Source organism: Herpailurus yagouaroundi, unplaced genomic scaffold (assembly GCF_014898765.1).
Source record: "Herpailurus yagouaroundi ecotype Mexico unplaced genomic scaffold, PumYag 29, whole genome shotgun sequence".
NCBI classification, from domain to species: Eukaryota; Metazoa; Chordata; class Mammalia; order Carnivora; family Felidae; genus Herpailurus; species Herpailurus yagouaroundi.
The window spans coordinates 71,260,716-71,281,807 of NW_024412377.1; the positions used below are offsets into that span (position 1 = coordinate 71,260,716).

Here is a 21,092-nt window from a genome sequence, read left to right on the forward strand (position 1 = left end):
TCTTTCTTTCTTTCTTTCTTTCTTTCTTTCTTTCTTTCTTTCTTTCTAAATGTTTATTTATTTCAAGAGAAAGGGCAGTGAGGGGCAGAGAGAATGGGAGAGAGAGAATTCCAAGCAGGTTCCACTCTGCCAGCTCAGAGCCTGATGCAGGGCTCAAACCCACGAACTGTGAGATCATGACCAGAGCCAAAATCAAGAGTCAGATGCTTAACCAGCCGAGCTGCCCAGGTGCCCCTGAATCCATTTCTTCTTTCCTGGTTCTGCCTCCATTCTGGAGTGTTGTCCTGAGTCTCACTTTGGATTGGTGGCTTTGGTTATCTGACCCTATAAGCTGATTATAGAGACATTTTCCTAAATCTTTTTATGAATCTTCAGAATGCAGCCCTTAGTGTACAGAAGCTTGCTGTCTCAATTAGAAAGAATGTACCTACTGTTGTGGACATTTTCATATTTCCTCTCAGCTATCTATGTTTCTTTTCTCAGTTCTGCAGCATATATCAGGGAGCAGTGAGTAGTTGCTCTGTGTGAACCTTCTCTGTGTCACTACTTCCTTTGTGAGCTGAGGTGGAAAAGAGGGTTTGAGTGCTGCCTAGTGGACTCAGTTCTGTAGAGCTGCTCTGCCCAGCATTGTAGCCACTAGCCACATACATATATAAAAAGTAAATGTAAATTAAACAAAATTAAATAAGATAAAAATTCAGGTCCTCCCTCACATTGGTGACATTTTAAGTGCTCAGTAGCTGCATGTGACTATGGTTACCATATTGGGCAGCAACGATATAGAATATCTCCATCATCAGAAAGTTCTCTGGGACCATGCTGTTTTAGAGCATTTCTTTCCCTGTAGCCTGACAACACTGGAGATTCCAGTGTCTTACGTTGTCTTGGGATTGAAGCTCAGTGAACCTTTGGGTGGAACTTGACTGTCTCATTCCTCTGAGGTCTTTGGGTTGGGTTACACCTGCAGGTCAGCTTCCTGCAGGACTAACCTGATCCCTTTACGGAAGGATTTGAGGGTAAGCATAGAGAAGACTGGCCAGTTCTGGGAAAGCTCCCTCACAGTGCTAGAAATGCCCTATAGTCATTTTCTACTGCTGACATAAAATTACCGCACACTGAATAGCATAAAATAGCACAAATGTACTATGCCATAGCTGCATAAGTCAGAAGTACAACATGGGTCTCACCAGGCTAAAATCAAGGTGTTGGCTGGATTGTGTTCCTTCTAGCAGCTTAAGGGGATGGATGATCTGTTTTCTTGCTCCTTCAGGTTTTTGATGGAATTCAGTTAAGGTTGTAGATCTGAAGTCCCTATTTCTTACTGGCTTTCAGCTCAGGGCTGTTCCAGTTTCTAGAGGATGCCCACAATCCTTAGCTCCTAGTTCTCTTTCTCCATACTCAAAGCCAGTAAAGGCATGTTGAATCCCTTTCACAATTCTAATGTCTCCTACACCACCTTCCATTACATCTCTCTGACTTTAGCTGGGAAAGGTGGTCTGCATATAAAGGCTCATGTAATTAGATTGGGCCTACCCTGTTAATCCAGGATAATCTCTCCATCTCAGAATCCATAACTTTAATCACATCTGCAAAGTCTCATTTGCCAGGTAAGTAACATATTAGGGCTTAGACATATTTGGAAGGGGTGCTACTTGGTTTATCACTTGCATCCAGAATAATTCTTTACATGTTATTAAGCAAAAATACCTTATTTGATTTGTAGCTTATTTGAAGAGGATGATTTCCATCTTTGTTTAAATGATATTATTAATTTTCTTTGGAGACTAAACATCAGGGGAAGACAAGAAACCTCAGGAAAGGAGGAGAGAAAAGGGAGAAATGGGGAAGGTGACACCTGGAGAAAAATCTTTACTTAAACAGCATTTTATATTGCTTTCCACTTGGTAAAACACACTACACGTAATAGTTCTATTTGGAGTTTATTGATAAAATATCACCAGAGTATCTCCGAATTAACCACTTACTCATATCTCATCTTTTAAAAAGTGAAAAAACCTATACAAAAGTGGTGTTATAATCCTGAAGATAAATATCTGAAATTGAACAATGTTAGAATAATCTTACTAAACTGTAGGTACTTAATGTGATATTTTTAACAGCTTTCCCACGTATTATGTTGCTATTTTTGATTCTTATGAAATGTCAATACAATCTATTTGATTTTAATATTTATTGCCATTCATATATATATATATTGCCATTCATGTATATATATATATACTTCTCCATTCATTTCTAATTTAGTACATAAAATATTATATGAATGAGTTTAACTTGATTAGACTGTTACCTATTTTCAGTATCATACAGTGTGATACTCTACTTTGTAATAAACTATATAAATTTTGAGAATGAATGTAGCATTCATCTTTCTCATCTTTCACTTTTTTTTTTTTTTATCTCATTAGCTACGAAATCTTTCCAGCTTGGACCTACGTCATATCACTGAACTGGATAATGAAACCGTGATGGAAATTGTCAAGAGGTGCAAAAATCTTAGCTCTCTCAATCTCTGCCTGAACTGGATCATAAATGACAGGTAACCATTGTAATATATTGAAAACAGTTTTCCAGAGGGAAACATGTGTTCTACTGACCAAATACTAATTATCATTATAACAAGGCATGACAATTTTAAGGAAAATTTAATGTAGCCATGCCTTTTGAAATAGATATGTTTAATATTTGAAAACCATCTAGACGTATACTTTTAATCCATCCACTGCTTATATTTACAACAAGGTTTTATGCATTTTGATTCAAATGTTTGCCTAAACAGTTATAACAGCAGTCTATTGAATTTTTCTTTGTCACCCATCCAGGATATATTGTTTGTTACTTTAATATTTTTGCAACTTTTGTGCTTGATTTACTGTTCACTTATTAAGGAGAATGATTCTAAGAAATGATTTCAAATATTATGCATTCAGGTCCTTTCTCAAGGATGACATTTTGTTCTCTGCATCAATATAATTAGTTTTAAAAATGGAAGTCACGTGATGGACAGTTTAATACATAGTGTTAAAAATGTATAAAATGGGTAGTTTTCTTCTTGTAAGCAATGATAAACCCATTTTTCTTTGAACTATTGCATGAAAGAAAATTAGATGGAGGAGCCCTTGAGAGTAGACTTCTTTATAATGAAATCAAATGTGGAGTAGGACTATTCTGCTGCTAATGATTAATGTAGGTAGGTTCTGAAATACAGACAAGAGACAAGATGTTGGTCCAGTAACTTTGAGGGATAAATTTTGTTTTTGTTTTTTTTAAAGATAAGCCACCAAAAATATTTTGCTTTCAGAATAGAAAGTACTATTTCAGTTAAAATTAGTACCTATTTAAATTTAAATACTTTTACATAAATAGGATTTATTAAGTTTGCATCAGATAATGTTTTAAATCAAAATACTTTTCCCTTCCTCTTTTAATTTTGTACTTAAAATTAAAGCTACATGGACTCCATTTCCCCCCATTATGGTAAGTTCTAGTGACAGTTTTGTAACTTAACCCGCATTATCCTTACAGTTATGTGATAGCCTTTGACTTGACTCTTTCTTAGTAAAATTTTTCTTGAAAAATTTTCTAATCCAGATCACATGGTCATCATTTATAAAAGGTATTTATTGTTTTTGAGTAATAGTTTCCATATAGGGTATATTGAAATCTACAGAAAATTGATAAAAATATTTTTTAAAAAAATTCTTCTTTATAATCAACATTCTTCTACAGTCAATTTTATGACATCTTAAAATAATCTTTTAAGTGTTTCTCATAACATCTAATAAGATAAAGTGCATAAGGAAACATCCTGTGATGTTTTGCCTTAGTTTAATATTGAGATAAACTACTTAGTAATACAAAGAATTAAAAGGAAAAAACTGTTTCTTCAACAAAATGATTATGAAAATGATTTCCTTTTATTCCACAACAATTTTCTGTGTAGCTGACATATGTGGAAGAATCAGTAATTAAAGAATACAGAGGTAAATAAGAAGCAGCCCATGTATAATTAGAAAGGTTGTCTTCTAAGTAAACATTTTGCTTAGGTTTATATCATTTAAATAAAGGTATTTAGGGATTTCTAATCTTCTGGCTCTTCAAATGCTTATTTAGTCCTAACTGGATATTTACAAATGAGAACATGGGCACCCCTCACTTTGTCTTTCCTTTCCTTTGTTAGGCTCCATCTTTTCAAAGCTCTTGCTATTTCAATAATTTTTTTTCCTACTTAACTGTAATGGTTATTTGGTATTTGATCCTAAATATATGTACTGTAGAGATTTATTTGCAAGGAATGAAAGTGTATTTTTATGTTTTTAATGGAAAAGTTTGGATTAATTGAGAAAACATGCATTTTAATGAGGCTGAGCGGTAGAGTTTTAAAAATCAGACTCTTTTAGGTTTTAATTACACTACTTGCACTTATCCTGTGTACTGTAATAGAAGTTTCAAACATTAAAACCCACTTTGCAGTATCATCTAAATTACTCATCTCATTGTTCTTACCATACTCTATCACTAAGCTAAGTAATATTCGTAATTATATTGGTATAAATCTAGGACTTCTCGTCAGACTTAATTATAATTTCAGCACTTAGCCAAGATGGGTTAGTAACCTTTCATATAGAGGGCAGTGGAATGCACTAATGCATTTAGCCTATCAATTAGCGTCTGTTTTACATTTGTTCATTATTATTATCCTCTAGTAAATCAGGAAGCATTTATTAACCCCCTACTAAATACTTGGTACTGTGTCTCTGACTGTAGGGCACTGAGTCCCTCGTGCTCTCAAAGGTTGCTCTCTTTAGGTGACATAAGACTTAATGAGTGAGATAGATAATAGTGAGCCTTGTAAGGAGAGAAGGGAGGAAAGTAACCTTTACTACCCAGGTAATTGATAGGCACTTTATACATGTTCTCTTTTAATTCTTTCAGATCTTTTGTTTAGTGGAAGGTCATACTATTCCTATTAAATTTAGACCTTTGTATGATTTTTCTTTAGCTTTTCCAGCAGATGTATTTTTCCATCATTGCTGCATTAAAAACTGGGTGAGGACAAATGAGAAAAAGCACATGGTGGCTAATGAGTCAATTTTCCATTTCATAGTTGGGATTCACACACAACTGACATTAATATGTAAATTTCTTAATTTTTAAAAGGACTCTCATTATTTTCTTTTCTAATAAAAGTATAATAGAAACTTTAGATGTTGTTTTATATGTAGTACATCTGAAAAGGATCTATGTTTAATGCTTCTAGCCTTAAGAAAGGAATCCTTACATGAAGATAAACTTTGATATTCAGAACTTTACACATAAGATTTATCTTGAACTTAAAAATTCTTATCTGTAAGCTTTCTTTTGAAGTTCAAAAACTTAAAATATGTAGTAATTGAAGGTCTTTATTGTTATGCTCTTGGTATCTTTTAGCATTTTTTGGTTCTTCTATCGATGTGTGTGACTAAGACATGCTGTTCTTTATCTTTGTTTTTCTAAAAGAACTTTTTGTGTTTAGAGAGTTAAACAGCATGATATTTTCTTGTATTCAGAAGGATGGTCTAGTAGTCATTTGACATTTACCATTGCTTTTGAATACAAATAAAATCTAAGTGGTTTATGAAAAGAGGACACTATTTCTATCAGTGACTTAAATTAAACGTCTGGTTGTTATATCTACCCTACTCTCTCTGACTCTAAGTTTAGTGAAATGTTTATTTGTATTTGATATAAATCTTTCGTTATTTCACATCCAATTTGGTCTTCTTCGTTTTTGTATGTTTGGCACAGAGTCTAAAAGCAGCATGCTGTGGATATAACAAACTGATATGTAAAAAACTGAACGGTTCTGAGCATCTTTAGTGATAGCTTATAATGGCTCTTTTGTTCCTTTTTGCCAAGAAGAATTAAATGAAATCTACTTGATTTTAATAGATCTGTACAAAAACTATTTAAAATTTTTAAATTGGTTATTAAAGACGTAATAAATCTCCCATTTTCAGTTTTTAACATTAGTCTTGAAAAAAGTTCAATCGCATGATATGTATACCCATTATCAAATATATGATCCACTCATTAACAGTTGACCATGCTTGCTAATGAATTAGGATAACAGTATAAGAGAAATGAAAATTTCTCTAGCATCTATCAGCTAAAGTCACAAAACATAATAAATACCAGGTTGGTTGTTAAAGTAAGTTATGTTGCCAACCAGTCGAACTTGCCTAGCTAGCGATTTATGTTTTGAATTTGCAGTTAAAAAAATTGAATGTATTAAATTTGTTGAACATTAGTAACTGAGAACACTTTCTTTAAGGAGTTAATTGTGCTGTGTGAATCTGCTATTCATGTAAAGGAGTTAATTGTGCTGTGTGAACCTTCTATTCACGTCTATTCTATCAGTGGACATTCTAAAATTTGGAGAATTTTAAATCTTAGACTATTGTGACCGATTTCTTTCAAACATAAAATAGCATCTATAATATGTTAACATTTCACTTTATATGTCCTAGTGTTTAGAATAGTAATTATGGATAGTTGCTCTTTAAATGACACTTTTAAATAAGTTGAAGCTGCAAACTGGTGGTCTACAGCTGAGTCCAGTCCATAAAGCTGCTTTGTTTGGCCTATAAAATATTTAAAAAGTTGAACTAGTTGCCAACACCTTAAAAATTGGAATAGTTCACATAAAAATTATGAAGTTGGGCTCTCTGTTGGAAATTTGCAGATCTAGCAACATTGGACTCAGTCTTTCTGGGAAGACAAATAGGGTATTCTCTCTGGCGATTCTCCAGTCCTCCACCATTCCTACCAGGCGTGGTACTTTTGTACTTTTTTTTGTATTATCTGTCTATCCCCAGTCTACAAGCTGAAAATCAAGAATGTAGAGGTTTTTAAAGGGTATTTCTTATTTCAAAACAAATCGTTCTTTTTAAGTCCAGTCTGATAAACTATATTAACAGACAATAGAGAGTTAATTGGTCTACTTAAATTAGTTCTTCATTATTTTAGGCATCAGAGCTTTGGCCAAAGGGTAGAAGTTACAGCAAGAGACAGAATTCAGCTTAAAATTAGCTAAACACTTTAATTTCATCCACTGCCATCCAAAATGGACACTTCCACTCAGTGTTCAAACAAGAGTGTTCTAAAAAAAGTTTCCTGAATTACAAAGAGAGCTGAGCTAGTTTATTAAATTCCCTCCAACTTCAAGGCTGTGACTTAAAGTTACTTATTTTAAAATGAAATGAATTTATTTCCAGTGCTCAGTATTTGAATCTTGATTTCTTTGTTTATAGCATTGAGAAAAATCTTAATACTATTCTTTCTCCTCTTCTTCTGTGGGTAGCCCTATTTAGTCTTCTAGGTGTACTTAGGTTGAGGTTGTAGAATGACAGATTACTCCACCACCCCTTTGAGGGAGACTGACAGCGCCCTGGCTCATGGAAAACTCAATGAGGCTTTCTATAAAGATTTTTCTAACTCCCTTGATCTTCTCTGGATGTTTATTCTGTTTCTTCTTTCAAATTTCCGTTGATTCAATAAAAAACGGTGACATTTAGAAATAAAGTTCAGAGAGGATTTGAGCAGGTGTTGGTGATATAAACTATTTGCTGAGTGCCCATTGTGTTTTATTTCTAAGAATTGTTTTGTGAGCATATGCTATATATTGTATTTATAAGTGTTCGAGGACTGGGTGGATAATCTACCATCTTCCTGTGAATGTCATGTCACAGTGGACTTAGAATTTTATTTCATTTCAATCCCCTAATATTACTTAATTCTCCTAGAGACTGAGGTTTAAAGATTGCCCAGGGGGGACAAACCTATCCATTAAATCCAGCAGGCATAGTTGAATTTGAGTTTGAGAATATTTTGTTTTCTATTAAAGTTAAGTGGTCTGGAGGAGAGGAATACTTTTCACCTTGGAGTATTGAGTGGTGTGAAGTTTGAACAATTTTCTCTTATAAAAGTCTGAAAACTTGGAAATAAAGGGGCAGCAAAAATAACACTGACTATTGAAGCAACGCTGTGGTGGCATTTACAGCAGCACTGCCCTGCGTGTGTAGAGTATGTGGAGCGCTCCGTCTGCATACTTTTGGTGCCTAATATTGTGGCTGGGCTGGTCAGCTCCAGCTTTTGTGCAACTAAATTTTAGCATATTTTTGTAATCTGAATAATCTTGTATGCTTTCTCTGATATTCATATTTTTTGCAAAAAGAATAAGAAATGTTTTATTGAGTTCCGAGGGAGTTCTAGGGACAGAACAGAGTCTTTCTGAGCTAGTGACACTTGTTTAAGCTTGGCATATTTTTTGACACTCTCTTTTATATTCACAATTATTTGTAAGACCATCCCTAAAAGAATAGTACGATATTAGAGTAACTACTATTCAGATGCTCAAGCTATCTGTAAATATGTCTTCTGTGTCCTTCTATCCATTAGACCATCTTTTTAAAACTGTGATTGGTTCTTGTAATGTTAGAGAGGCCAGAGGGTATAATATTTTCTCCCTTTTGTTTTTTGCACCAAGGTAATGAAGATAGCTAATAATAGCTATCATTTATTATAGTTTGTGCCATACACTGTGCTGTGTTTACACACAGTGTTTCATTTGTCTTTACAACAGCCCTGAGGAAGAAATTAACCCCATTTTCAAATGAAAGGATTAAGGTCCAGAGAGGTTAGATAGCTCACAAGTAGTAAGTGGTAGAACATATTAAAATGAATCCATATTAAAATGAATTCATTTTAATATGTTTTCAAAGTCTAAGCTCTAACCACGAGGGGCTCATGTTCTCTCAGTACCTCGTTCTGCCTCAGACCTGGAGTGACCTAGTGTTCTCATTTGCTAGAACATTTCCAGCCCATTTTTGTTATTTTGAAATTCTGTCAGGTTTAGCATTTGTGCTTCACTGTTCCCTTCTGTGGTCCAAAGTGTCCTGGTGTGTGTGATAAATTATATGGTCATCCTATCTCAGGCATCATGCTGTGCTTGATCACTCTAAACATCATCAGAATGCTACCTTCTCTTTTCCCTTCGGGGTATTTGATAGGTGACAAGTTTTGGATATCTTACTGTGTACATAAAGTGGATTTACAAAACAGCTAATTTTGTAATGAAGAGCAAATTTTCCCCACCGGCTTTATTTGTAAATACTCTTCATTTCATACTAAGTTCCTTGAGGAGAAGTAGAAAGTCTTGCCCATTTTTGTGTCTTGTACCACACCTCGTTCATAGTTGGTATCAACAGGAATTTCACAAATGAAATTTGAATAAGGATTTATTTAAGCATGTGCTGAACACACATTTGTTTTTACAGATATTTCATTATCTATAAAAGCTCCCTCCCAGTTGTAGCAAATACTTAGCCATTGCAGAGTAAAGGAGAATACTGGGTGTATATTTTGAGTAAGTTGTCTCTGGGTTAAAAAGAAGGAAGTTCATTGAATGTCTCAGTACCTTTGGCAAAAAATAATTGCTATAACTAGTCTGTACCGGTTTCCCCGTATATGTGATTTTTCACAAAACTGATGATATTTTTGTACAAAAGGCAAAGTCTCTGATAAAATGATTTGTGCATCTATCCTCAGATGAAATTTTTAGTGCATTCAAATGAAAGGAACTTTTTCATTGTTTGGTACATAGTGATACTGGATATTTGTTCTTTTAGTACATCTAGCGGCTAAGTCATTTTTAAGGAAATGTTAATTGATATATGTTCAAAAGTATTTAACCTAACAAAATCACTTGAAAGGAAAATCTGTATGAGATGTATATGTCTCAGCTTGCTTTAATTTTTAACTGCATTTCTGAAGATGGGATGGAAACTGGATTTGATGTGGATGAGTTTGTCTTATTGATTCTCCATGTTCACATTATTTTGTCTTACAGAATAATGTGAATTTTTATGGTAGTTCTGACATGTAATGGCAACTTTAAATTTCTGCTTTGTGTGTGGTTCCTATTGTGTGATAAATACATAAGTAAAGATTTCTGTAAATAATAATTAACAGAGCTTCCATACAGGTATATCACTAGCTTTCCTGGATATGGTACTCTAAAGACTGCTATTGCTTTTGTGTTTTTCAGGCAATATAAATGTAAGTAAACATACATTAATCATTCAGTTTGGGGGACTAAAAAAAAAACATATGTCTTGCATAGTATAAAATCCGAATTCATGATCAGATTATGGGAAGAATGGGAGGTGTTTTATGTGATGATAGATGCAGCGCTATATGCTCATGGATTTAGAGGCTTCCTAACCTCAAACCTGCTTTAAAATTGCCAACAGTGAAGAAAATCTTCATTTATTGACAAAATGGTAATCGTTTATTGATTGGTTGGACAAACTTAGGACCATCCCTCCCTTCTCCATTTCCCCCAGGAGTTGTCTTTTTCTTAATCCCCAACCAGAAATGGTAATTAAAATAACTCACTGTTGTCAAAATTTTTGAATGTATGATAAATGAAGCCTAGTAAATAGTGAAAATATGAGAAAGGTGATTAAATCTGACAATTTTCCTGTAAAAGGCTTGAGATGATAAATATCTCCTGTGATTAGTTATTAATTTAGTGGAAGGGATTTGCATCAGCCTAAAATATTTTATGAACTGTGGCATAAAGAAATATTTTAGCAGATAGGTACACACATGTTTAACCAGAGGAGAAATTGCTGGAATTTGATTGGTAATAATTAAAAATGGCAGACCTGACACATATGTGCCTGGGCTATTTTCTGTGTGACAGTCCTTTCAGAAATTAAGAAAGAGGACACGAAGATGTGGAGACATGAAGAATGACAGAGTACTTGCAGCTTGAACTCTTTGCTTCGTGAAAACGGAAAGGTTTTAGGTATATTATTCCCCAGCTGATAAAATATTTAATTTAAAGTAGTATCAAATAACTCCTCACTTACTGAAGCCAAAAGATCAGACTTGTTTCATTAACAGTTATGGTTGCACTACTGATGATTTCCCTTAAATTGAATGTGAATTTCTTTATATTTAAAGAAAAGAAGAAATAATGATGGTGGTTGTAATGAAGTGCTGTATCGTGTTACTGTCTGGCTGAATCCACAGCAGTCACTCTGTTGGTGGCGTAGATCATTTTGTGGCTGCATAATGTTTTGTGTATGAGTTTCTCTCCTGGTAAGGAGGACCTGTGTCTTCATCTTGGGCCCCCTGCCCCCATCGCAGCACCCCCTAGCATCTCGTGTAGGGCCCAGCTCAGAGAAGCCATTTAATACCTGCATGGTGCAAGAATTATAAATGCTGCTTTTGTAGGATGTATAAATCTGCCTTTAAATTTGGCTTGAACTCTGGCTGAAATCCAGGCGGTTGGTTCAAATGCCCTCTTTCTTCCAGATTTATTTATTTCTGAATAAAGTTGAAACTTCATAAGGTGAGGATTTAATGTCATTGTCTGGATTCGGATAGAGCTTGCTTTATGTATTGCATGCTATTTATCTGAAACCCGTAGCCTCATTTTTTGAACAATAAATAGGATTTTAATGTTGAATCCTTGGGTTTGCCCTTTTAATAGGGTCTTTGGAATACTTCTAAATGAAGAACCAGAAATTTCACTTGCCTTTCATATGTAATGATACCTTGTGTTAATTGAAAAGATGCAAAGGAGACAGTTACAGCTTTTTTTCTGCTTCTTGGTGAGAAAAGTATGACTGTCTGAGGGAAAAAAAACCACAGTTTTGTTCTTAACTCGTCTTGTAGCACTTTTAAGTTCTGTTCTTTAAAGTATGTTTAATATTTGGTTAATTGCTACCATGAACCTAAACATACTGATTAAGGCCAGGTTCACATTAGAACAATTATCTGGTTAATTGCTCTGGTGCAAAAATAGGCTAAAAAATCATCAGAACATCAAGTTGTGAAAGCACTGGCAGGAGTTTCAAAACCACCAAGCATACCTACTGCAAATCACATCAGCAAAGCAATTAATTTAGGCTAATTGCTTTTCTGTTTGTTCAAGATGCACTTTGGAACTGTCTTTTGAAATCGTGGCAATTAAGATTAGTAAGCAGTATAATTAAAGAATGTTAGAATAGTCACTATTTTTCAAAAGTGGTAACTATTCCGTACGAACCTATATAGTGTATCTATCACTCGTGTAGGGCTGCGAAATAATTAAAGCAAAATAAGAGTGTTTTAGATATTTACAAGATTTCCTATAAAAATAAATTGAGAAGTAGATTACCTGTACAGGAGCTGTAGCATGGGGTTATCTTTAATCTTTAATTATCAGTTAGGATTATCTAATTTCAATATGCATGCTAACTTGCCTTGTTCACATAGGAGAAGAAATACCTAGCCACCGAAGATGGCACCGGCTAGTGATATTTCCTCTAGCCGAATGTGTATTTGGCTTCTCATGTGGCTTCTCATAAAGTAATCAGGATTTTTAATGTCTTAAAAACCAGATTAGGCACACTTCATGTTATTGAAGTTTTCCATTACTGAGTATTATAATTTTGGCAGCATCAATTTGTCTAAAATTGAAAACTACTTGAGTTTCCAACTGTTTCTCTATGAAGCAATGTTGTAACAGATTCTCAGCTGAAAAAAAAAATGGCAAGTTTAGGAATGAGTTCTTCATTGGAAAATGTAGAAATGTCAGTGGGGGAATTAGCCATTACCCGACCCCTCCTCTGCTCACCATATTGTCAAACAGCAAGTAGCTCTTTCTTTCACCTCTCTCCTTCCATAAGGAGCAATTCTTACCATTCAGTGTGTTTGGTGGCATATCCTGCCCCATGAAATTCTCCAAAACAAACAGATTTTATTGTATTAAGGACTGTGGCTCAAGATAAATCTTGCCAGAGACACACATCTTAAAGAAAGTCTTGGTAGCAGTTATCATTTTGTGACTTTCCGAGGCTGTGATAAGAAATTTAGAAAGATATTCATTAAAATGAGATTTGAGACAATAATTTAAAGATAAGTTTCAAGTTTTGCTTGGCATTATACTTTTTGTTGGATGAAAGATATAAAAATTGTTGTCTTTAATTTATTTCTTTTTATTTATTTCTCCTGAATTCAGGATGAATAGCTAGCTGACTGTATCACAAAACTAAAATTTTCTCTAGTGATCATTTTCATGGAGAAGAACAAACATGTATATACTTTTTACAGTGATAGATTTTTCTTTATTTTCTTTTACACATTTTGTAGTCTCTAGAAGTACTTCATACTCGATCCCAATTTCTTGGTGATGCTGTTTGTTGTGGAATCTTTAGTTAGACAGTTGCTTGTTGAAGGTAAAGCCATCAAGTCAGATGAAAATAAATGTATTGATTAATTCAATAGAAACGTGCTGAGGACCTTTAGACCAGAAAAGCAACCAAAGAAACTTACATGATGATATCAGTCACTGGGACTGGTTGTTGGGTATCTTTTGAAATCTGTCATTGAAGCAGCAGAAGAAATGTTTGGTGGAAAACTCAAGCTAGTACTTCTTCTTGGCCTTCTACAAACTTGGATTCTACAGTTATTTAAATAATAAGAATTTAAATAATTCTACAATTACTTAAAGTTTTAAGAATTTGTCACTATTTTGCACCCTTCAGAAGATTGCAAATTACAGCCATAACTTTTTCCCATCCCTGTATGCATGCCTTTGTGCAGTGTGATGCTGCCTAGCCTCCCATCCGTAGGTAGCATCCATTTCCCTATCCTTCTGCATCTAGGCAGGCTTTGTGACTTTTTCTAACCAACAGTATATAGTGGAAATTATGTTCTGAGGCTTCCAAGCTTTGGCTTAAGAGACCTAGCAACTTCTGTTTTCGCCTTTCTGGAATGCTGCCATCACCTGAAGAGGCCCAGGCCAGTCTCTTGAAGATGAGAGACCACATGGAGATGGAGGGCAAGCCAACAGCAAGGATCAACTGTCATATATGTGAACAGGGCCACCAAGACTAGCCTCAGTCAAGCCTTTGGATTCCTGCAGTCCTGTATAGTGAATGAGACCAGGAGAACTACTCAGCTAAGCCCAGTCCAAATTGCTGGCCCATGGAGTAGTGAGCAGATAAGCGCTGTTTTTTTTTTGTTGTTGTTTGTTTGTTTTGTTTTGTTTTTTTAAGCTACTAAGTTTTGGTGTAGTTTGTTATACAGCAGTTAATTACAGAGATTTTATAGCGACTCTGTGTTGAGAATTTTATATTAAGTAAGGTACCAAGAGTGTTTTAGTTATTATCTTATTTCATCATCACATTAACTATGACATAGGTATCATTATACCCTGTTTTATAGATGAACTAAAATGAAACTCACAGGGGTAAAGTATCTTGCTGACGATCACAGCTAGTAAATGCAGAGTCAGGATTGAATGTAGATATGTCTGACCTCAATCCCATCTATCAAACTGCCTCCAACAGCTTATTCTGAGTTTAAAAATATAGTTGGTTGCCATAAGCAGTTAAATCTACCAGTGGAGTCTATTGAATTGAAGTGCTAGCTAAATAGCATTATAATAAAATAAATATCATTGAATGAAATAAATATTACAATGAAATAACATCCATTTGCAGTTTCTCGTGATACTATTTAATCTTGAGTATTCATCTAAAAGATGCGTGGAAAAAAAGACAGCTCTACTGGTGTCATATGAGCTTTGAGTCTGAAGGGAACAGTGTGAATATAGATTTAAAAATACATAAATATAAGGTCTTAATTTTATGCATACAGTTGAGACTTGAACAGTGTGGGGGTTAGGAGTGCTGACCCCCTGCACATCTGATAATTGGCGTGTGTACTTTTGACTCCCCCAAATATAACTGCTAATAGCCTGCCATTGACTGGAAGCCTTATAGATCATAAGAAGTCAGTTAACACAATTTGTCTATGTTGTATGTATTATATACTGTCTTGTTATAATAAAGTAAGCTAGAGAAAAGAAAATATTACTTTAAAACTCATAAGGAAGAGAAAATACATTTATAGTACTGTACTGTATTTATTTTAAAAATCTGTGTAAAAAACAGACCATTGTGGTTCAAATCTGGTTGTTCAGTGGTCAATTCCTATATTAAAAACAATTTTAGGTGTTTTATAGTTTTAATAGTATATTCTGTTTTACTCAATTGTCACATTAGGGAGAAATGAAAAGGAAGAGACCCTCTCTTAGAAGGAAGTGTTGTGGCTGGAGCTTAATCACCATATTTTTACCTTCAGCATTTGTGTCTTCTAATAATAAGTCTTATAAGGACATAGCTTCTAGGGCATATGTAAGTAATGGCACTTAATACCTACCACAAAAATCCCACAAATACAAGCGAGGATCTTTTCATTTTTGAAATGCTTTTATTGTTAGTTTTAAGTATCACCTTAATAACTATACATCAATAAACCAGTTAATAGTAGTAGTTTATTTTGACATATGTATCAGTGCTCATCTTCTCATTTACCATAACAGCACACTAATCGGACCTGCCTCAGGGTTTTTTTGCCTGTTAAATAAAGTCTGGGACATTTCCTCCATGATTTATTACAGTATTTTGAGAACTGGTTTCGTTTGGGGAAAGCAGTTTCCATTTGTTTTCCTTCTAACTTGAATTTAAGCTGAATTCTTATTTTTGGTTTTGCTTAATCTCTTCTTTCAACCAATAAATCACCAGTGTATTTTACTATTTTGATATTTTATTGTATTACATGAATATAAACAAATATTTTGCTTTGTGTGAATATATATCTAGAAAATTTTACTTGATGTTTGGGGAGAGAAGAGAGAGAGAAGTTGCGTTTTTGTCTACTAGTTTTAATTTACACTCAGATGGTTTATAAATTTCTTAGAATGTTACATTGATAGCAGCATAGGTATTAAAACTGTATCTGGACATTGTGACTTTTCCATGTTCCTGGGCTCCTAATCGGAAGCTCAGTAAATCTGTGTTGATTGATTACATGGCAATCAGACCATAAGTTTGTGTTCAAGGTAAAAGGAAAAAAAAAAAAAAAAAAAAAGAACTGCTCAAATTGGTCAAGAAATAGAGCAAGTCAAAATAAGTCATTCAAAATAGTAAACTTCATTTAGTGGGTATAGACATAACCTTTAAAAACGCTTGCAGAGTTAAAGAGATTCTAACTGAAGAGTTAAAGAGACACTAACTGAATTCTCTAACAGAGAGTGGTGGTTTGTGTGTGAGGTATGTGGAGACAATTTTCGTCTAACTGACAACATGTTAACCTTACTGGATTAAGAAAACTGAATGAAGAAGGTGGAGTAGGGGGAAGAAAAACCCAGAAGAAACATGATATCCTTGTGACAGCCATTTATTGGGAAAAGGGATGACAAAATGTGTCAAGACAATGCCCTGGCTTCATTAAATTGAATAATCAATTTGGAAAAAAAAAAAAAAAAGAGTTGTGTTCCATAACATTTCTTTCTGCAGATTTATAGACATTTATGGGATAACTGTCTTTGAAAAATATATATTACTTACCATAGAGTTAATATTTTGCTCATTATAGTCTTACTGAAATTAGAAATGTTTAGTAGTTTATATCTTTAAAGAGATGTCCATCTTCTTTTTGGTTCTGAGATTTTTCTTCACAAGTTTATTCTCAGTATGGAGACATCATTATGTTACAGAAGCGCTTTTTGGGGGGTGATGTCTCTTGGCAGACATCCATCTCCAAGTAGAATGTAACAGTGAAGCTTGTAAGAGGCAGAGAAGTAGAAAGTAGCATCAAGGAGGCCCTGACAGATATTTAGACATACACACAGACATTGCTGCTACTGGAAGGTCCTCTCCCATTTTGAAAATGTAGCTATTTAGGAAGGGACAAGGTCACAGTAACTTCACAGTGTTACACCCCTGTTGATTGTTGTATGCACATTTATTTTACTTGTGATTCTTTTTCCATTGACAGTATTTTTCTAATGTTTACTTTGAATGGTTGCATTTATCTTCACTAACTTGTCGCTGTTGCACAGTGTATTTCAGTCCACTAAGTTAGTTCTGTATGTGCATATTGCATTTGACAAAGTTTTTAGAATTTGTGATGATCCACACTGATGGGCTTGGGAGTGTATATGAGAGAAACATGGGATAATAGTTGGTAGCAAGAAATTCCAATGCGCACCTCTCTCTGCTTTGTTAACACTCATATTAGCATTCATTTGCTTCATTGTTGGGAGGATAGGTGTCCTGTGAGCATTTAGTTAGAACAAACTGCCTAAAATTAAATTTGGACTGTGGTTAATCTTCAGAACAGTTTATCCTCAGGCAGGTAATTAAAAGTGTAAATGTGTTATTTTGAAGGTTCTATTAAAGCTTTATTTAAAAGTGCCAATCATATGCAGATGAAAATTCCAGACTATAGAAAAAAATATATTCTGATCGTCAGTAATGAACTGTAATCATTAAAAAAAATTTTTTTTAAGTTTGTTTATTTGTTTTGAGACAGAAATCACAGGGGAAGGGCAGAAAGAGAGGGAGAGAGAGCGAATCCCAAGCAGGCTCCACACTGTCAGCACAGAACCTGCTATGGGGCCTGAACCCACAAACTGTGACCTGAGCTGAAACCAAGAGTTGGACCCTCAACCAACTGAGCCATCCAAGAGCCCCATGAATTGCAGTCATTGACTTCAATAATCTCAACTGACTGAGCCATCCAGGAGCCCCATTGATTGTAATCACTGATTTCAATAATCACATTTGAAGCTAGGTACATTTTTTTTTTATTTAATTTAATGAATTTATTTTTTTTTAATTTTTTTTTTATATATGAAATTTATTGTCAAATTGGTTTCCATACAACACCCAGTGCTCATCCCAAAAGGTGCCCTCCTCATTAACCATCACCCACCCTCTCTTCCCTCCCACCCCCCATCAACCCTTAGTTTGCTCTTAGTTCTCAACAGTCTCTTATGCTTTGGCTCTCTCCCACTCTAACCTCTTTTTTTTTTTTTTTCCTTCCCCTCCCCCATGGGTTCCTGTTAAGTTTCTCAGGATCCACATAAGAGTGAAACCATATGGTATCTGTCTTTCTCTGTATGGCTTATTTCACTTAGCATCACACTCTCCAGTTCCATCCACGTTGCTACAAAAGGCCATATTTCATTTTTTCTCATTGCCACGTAGTATTCCATAGTGTATATAAACCACAATTTCTTTATCCATTCATCAGTTGATGGACATTTAGGCTCTTTCCATAATTTGGCTATTGTTGAGAGTGCTGCTGTGAACATTGGGGTACAAGTGCCACTATGCATCAGTACTCCTGTGTCCCTTGGATAAATTCCTAGCAGTGCTATTGCTGGGTCATAGGGTAGGTCTATTTTTAATTTTCTGAGGAACCTCCACACTGCTTTCCAGAGCGGCTGCCCCAATTTGCATTCCCACCAACAGTGCAAGAGGGTTCCCGTTTCTCCACATCCTCTCCAGCATCTATAGTCTCCTGATTTGTTCATTTTGGCCACTCTGACTGGCGCGAGGTGATACCTGAGTGTGGTTTTGATTTGTATTTCCCTGATAAGGAGCGACACTGAACATCTTTTCATGTGCCTGTTGGCCATCCGGATGTCTTCTTTAGAGAAGTGTCTATTCATGTTTTCTGCCCATTTCTTCACTGGGTTATTTGCTTTTCGGGTGTGGAGTTTGGTGGGCTCTTTATAGATTTTGGATAGTAGCCCTTTGTCCGATATGTCATTTGCAAATATCTTTTCCCATTCCGTTGGTTGCCTTTTAGTTTTGTTGGTTGTTTCCTTTGCTGTGCAGAAGCTTTTTATCTTCATAAGGTCCCAGTAATTCCCTTTTGCTTTTAATTCCCTTGCCTTTGGGGATGTGTCGAGTAAGAGATTGCTACGGCTGAGGTCAGAGAGGTCTTTTCCTGCTTTCTCCTCTAAGGTTTTGATGGTTTCCTGTCTCACATTCAGGTCCTTTATCCATTTTGAGTTTACTTTTGTGAATGGTGTGAGAAAGTGGTCTAGTTTCAACCTTCTGCATGTTGCTGTCCAGTTCTCCCAGCACCATTTGTTAAAGAGACTGTCTTTTTTCCATTGGATGTTCTTTCCTGCTTTGTCAAAGATGAGTTGGCCATACGTTTGTGGGTCTAATTCTGGGGTTTCTGTTCTATTCCATTGGTCTATGTGTCTGTTCTTGTGCCAATACCATGCTGTCTTGATGATGACAGCTTTGTAGTAGAGGCTAAAGTCTGGGATTGTGATGCCTCCTGCTTTGGTCTTCTTCTTCAAAATTCCTTTGGCTATTCGGGGCCTTTTGTGGTTCCATATGAATTTTAGGATTGCGTGTTCTAGTTTCGAGAAGAATGCTGGTGCAATTTTGATTGGGATTGCATTGAATGTGTAGATAGCTTTGGGTAGTATTGACATTTTGACAATATTTATTCTTCCAATCCATGCGCAGGGAATGTCTTTCCATTTCTTTAAATCTTCTTCAATTACCTTCATAAGCTTTCTATAGTTTTCAGCATACAGATCCTTTACATCTTTGGTTAGATTTATTCCTAGGTATTTTATGCTTCTTGGTGCAATTGTGAATGGGATCAGTTTCTTTATTTGTCTTTCTGTTGTTTCATTGTTAGTGTATAAGAATGCAACTGATTTCTGTACATTGATTTTGTATCCTGCAACTTTGCTGAATTCATGTATCAGTTCTAGCAGACTTTTGGTGGAGTCTATCAGATTTTCCATGTATAATATCATGTCATCTGCAAAAAGCGAAAGCTTGACTTCATCTTTGCCAATTTGGATGCCTTTGATTTCCTTTTGTTGTCTGATTGCTGATGCTAGAACTTCCAGCACTATGTTAAACAACAGTGGTGAGAGTGGGCATCCCTGTCGTGTTCCTGATCTCAGGGAAAAAGCTCTCAGTTTTTCCCCGTTGAGGATGATGTTAGCTGTGGGCTTTTCATCAATGGCTTTTATGATCTTTAAGTATGTTCCTTCTATCCCGGCTTTCTCAAGGGTTTTTATTAAGAAAGGGTTCTGGGTTTTGTCAAAGGTCTTTTCTGCATTGATTGACAGGATCATATGGTTCTTCTCTTTTTTTTTTGTTAATGTGATGTATCACGTTGATTGATTTGCGAATGTTGAACCAGCCCTGCATCCCAGGAATGAATCCCACTTGATCATGGTGAATAATTCTTTTTATATGCCGTTGAATTCGATTTGCTATTATCTTATTGAGAATTTTTGCATCCATATTCCTCAGGGATATTGGCCTGTAGTTCTCTTTTTTTACTGGGTCTCTGTCTGGTTTAGGAATCAAAGTAATACTGGCTTCATAGAATGAGTCTGGAAGTTTTCCTTCCCTTTCTATTTCTTGGAATAGCTTGAGAAGGATAGGTATTATCTCTGCTTTAAACAGCTGGTAGAACTCCCCTGGGAAGCCATCTGGTCCTGGACTCTTATTTGTTGGGAGATTTTTGATAACCAATTCAATTTCTTCACTGGTTATGGGTCTGTTCAAGCTTTCTATTTCCTCCTGATTGAGTTTTGGAAGAGTGTGGGTGTTCAGGAATTTGTCCATTTCTTCCAGGTTGTCCAATTTGTTGGCATATAATTTTTCATAGTATTCCCTGATAATTGTTTGTATCTCTGAGGGATTGGTTGTAATCATTCCATTTTCATTCATGATTTTATCTATTTGGGTCATCTCCCTTTTCTTTTTGAGAAGCCTGGCTAGAGGTTTGTCAATTTTGTTTATTTTTTCAAAAAACCAACTCTTGGTTTCGTTGATCTGCTCTACAGTTTTTTTAGATTCTATATTGTTTATTTCTGCTCTGATCTTTATTATTTCTCTTCTTCTGCTGGGTTTAGGCTGCCTTTGCTGTTCTGCTTCTCTTTCCTTTAGGTGTGCTGTTAGATTTTGTATTTGGGATTTTTCTTGTGTCTTGAGATAGGCCTGGAATGCAATGTATTTTCCTCTCAGGACTGCCTTCGCTGCGTCCCAAAGCGTTTGGATTGTTGTATTTTCATTTTCGTTTGTTTCCATATATTTTTTAATTTCTTCTCGAATTGCCTGGTTGACCCACTCATTCGTTAGTAGGGTGTTCTTTAACCTCCATGCTTTTGGAGGTTTTCCAGACTTTTTTCT

At 35.2% G+C, this 21,092-nt stretch overlaps 1 protein-coding gene across 1 annotated transcript in view; it reads left to right on the top strand.

Moving 5' to 3' along the window:
* FBXL17 (F-box and leucine rich repeat protein 17) overlaps window positions 1–21,092 on the top strand; it is a 504,442-nt gene that overhangs the window by 176,067 nt on the left and 307,283 nt on the right. The window contains exon 7 of the mRNA XM_040492981.1: window positions 2,430–2,560. Within this exon, the coding sequence (XP_040348915.1) occupies window positions 2,430–2,560 (131 nt within the window). The remainder of the gene's footprint in view (window positions 1–2,429; window positions 2,561–21,092) is intronic.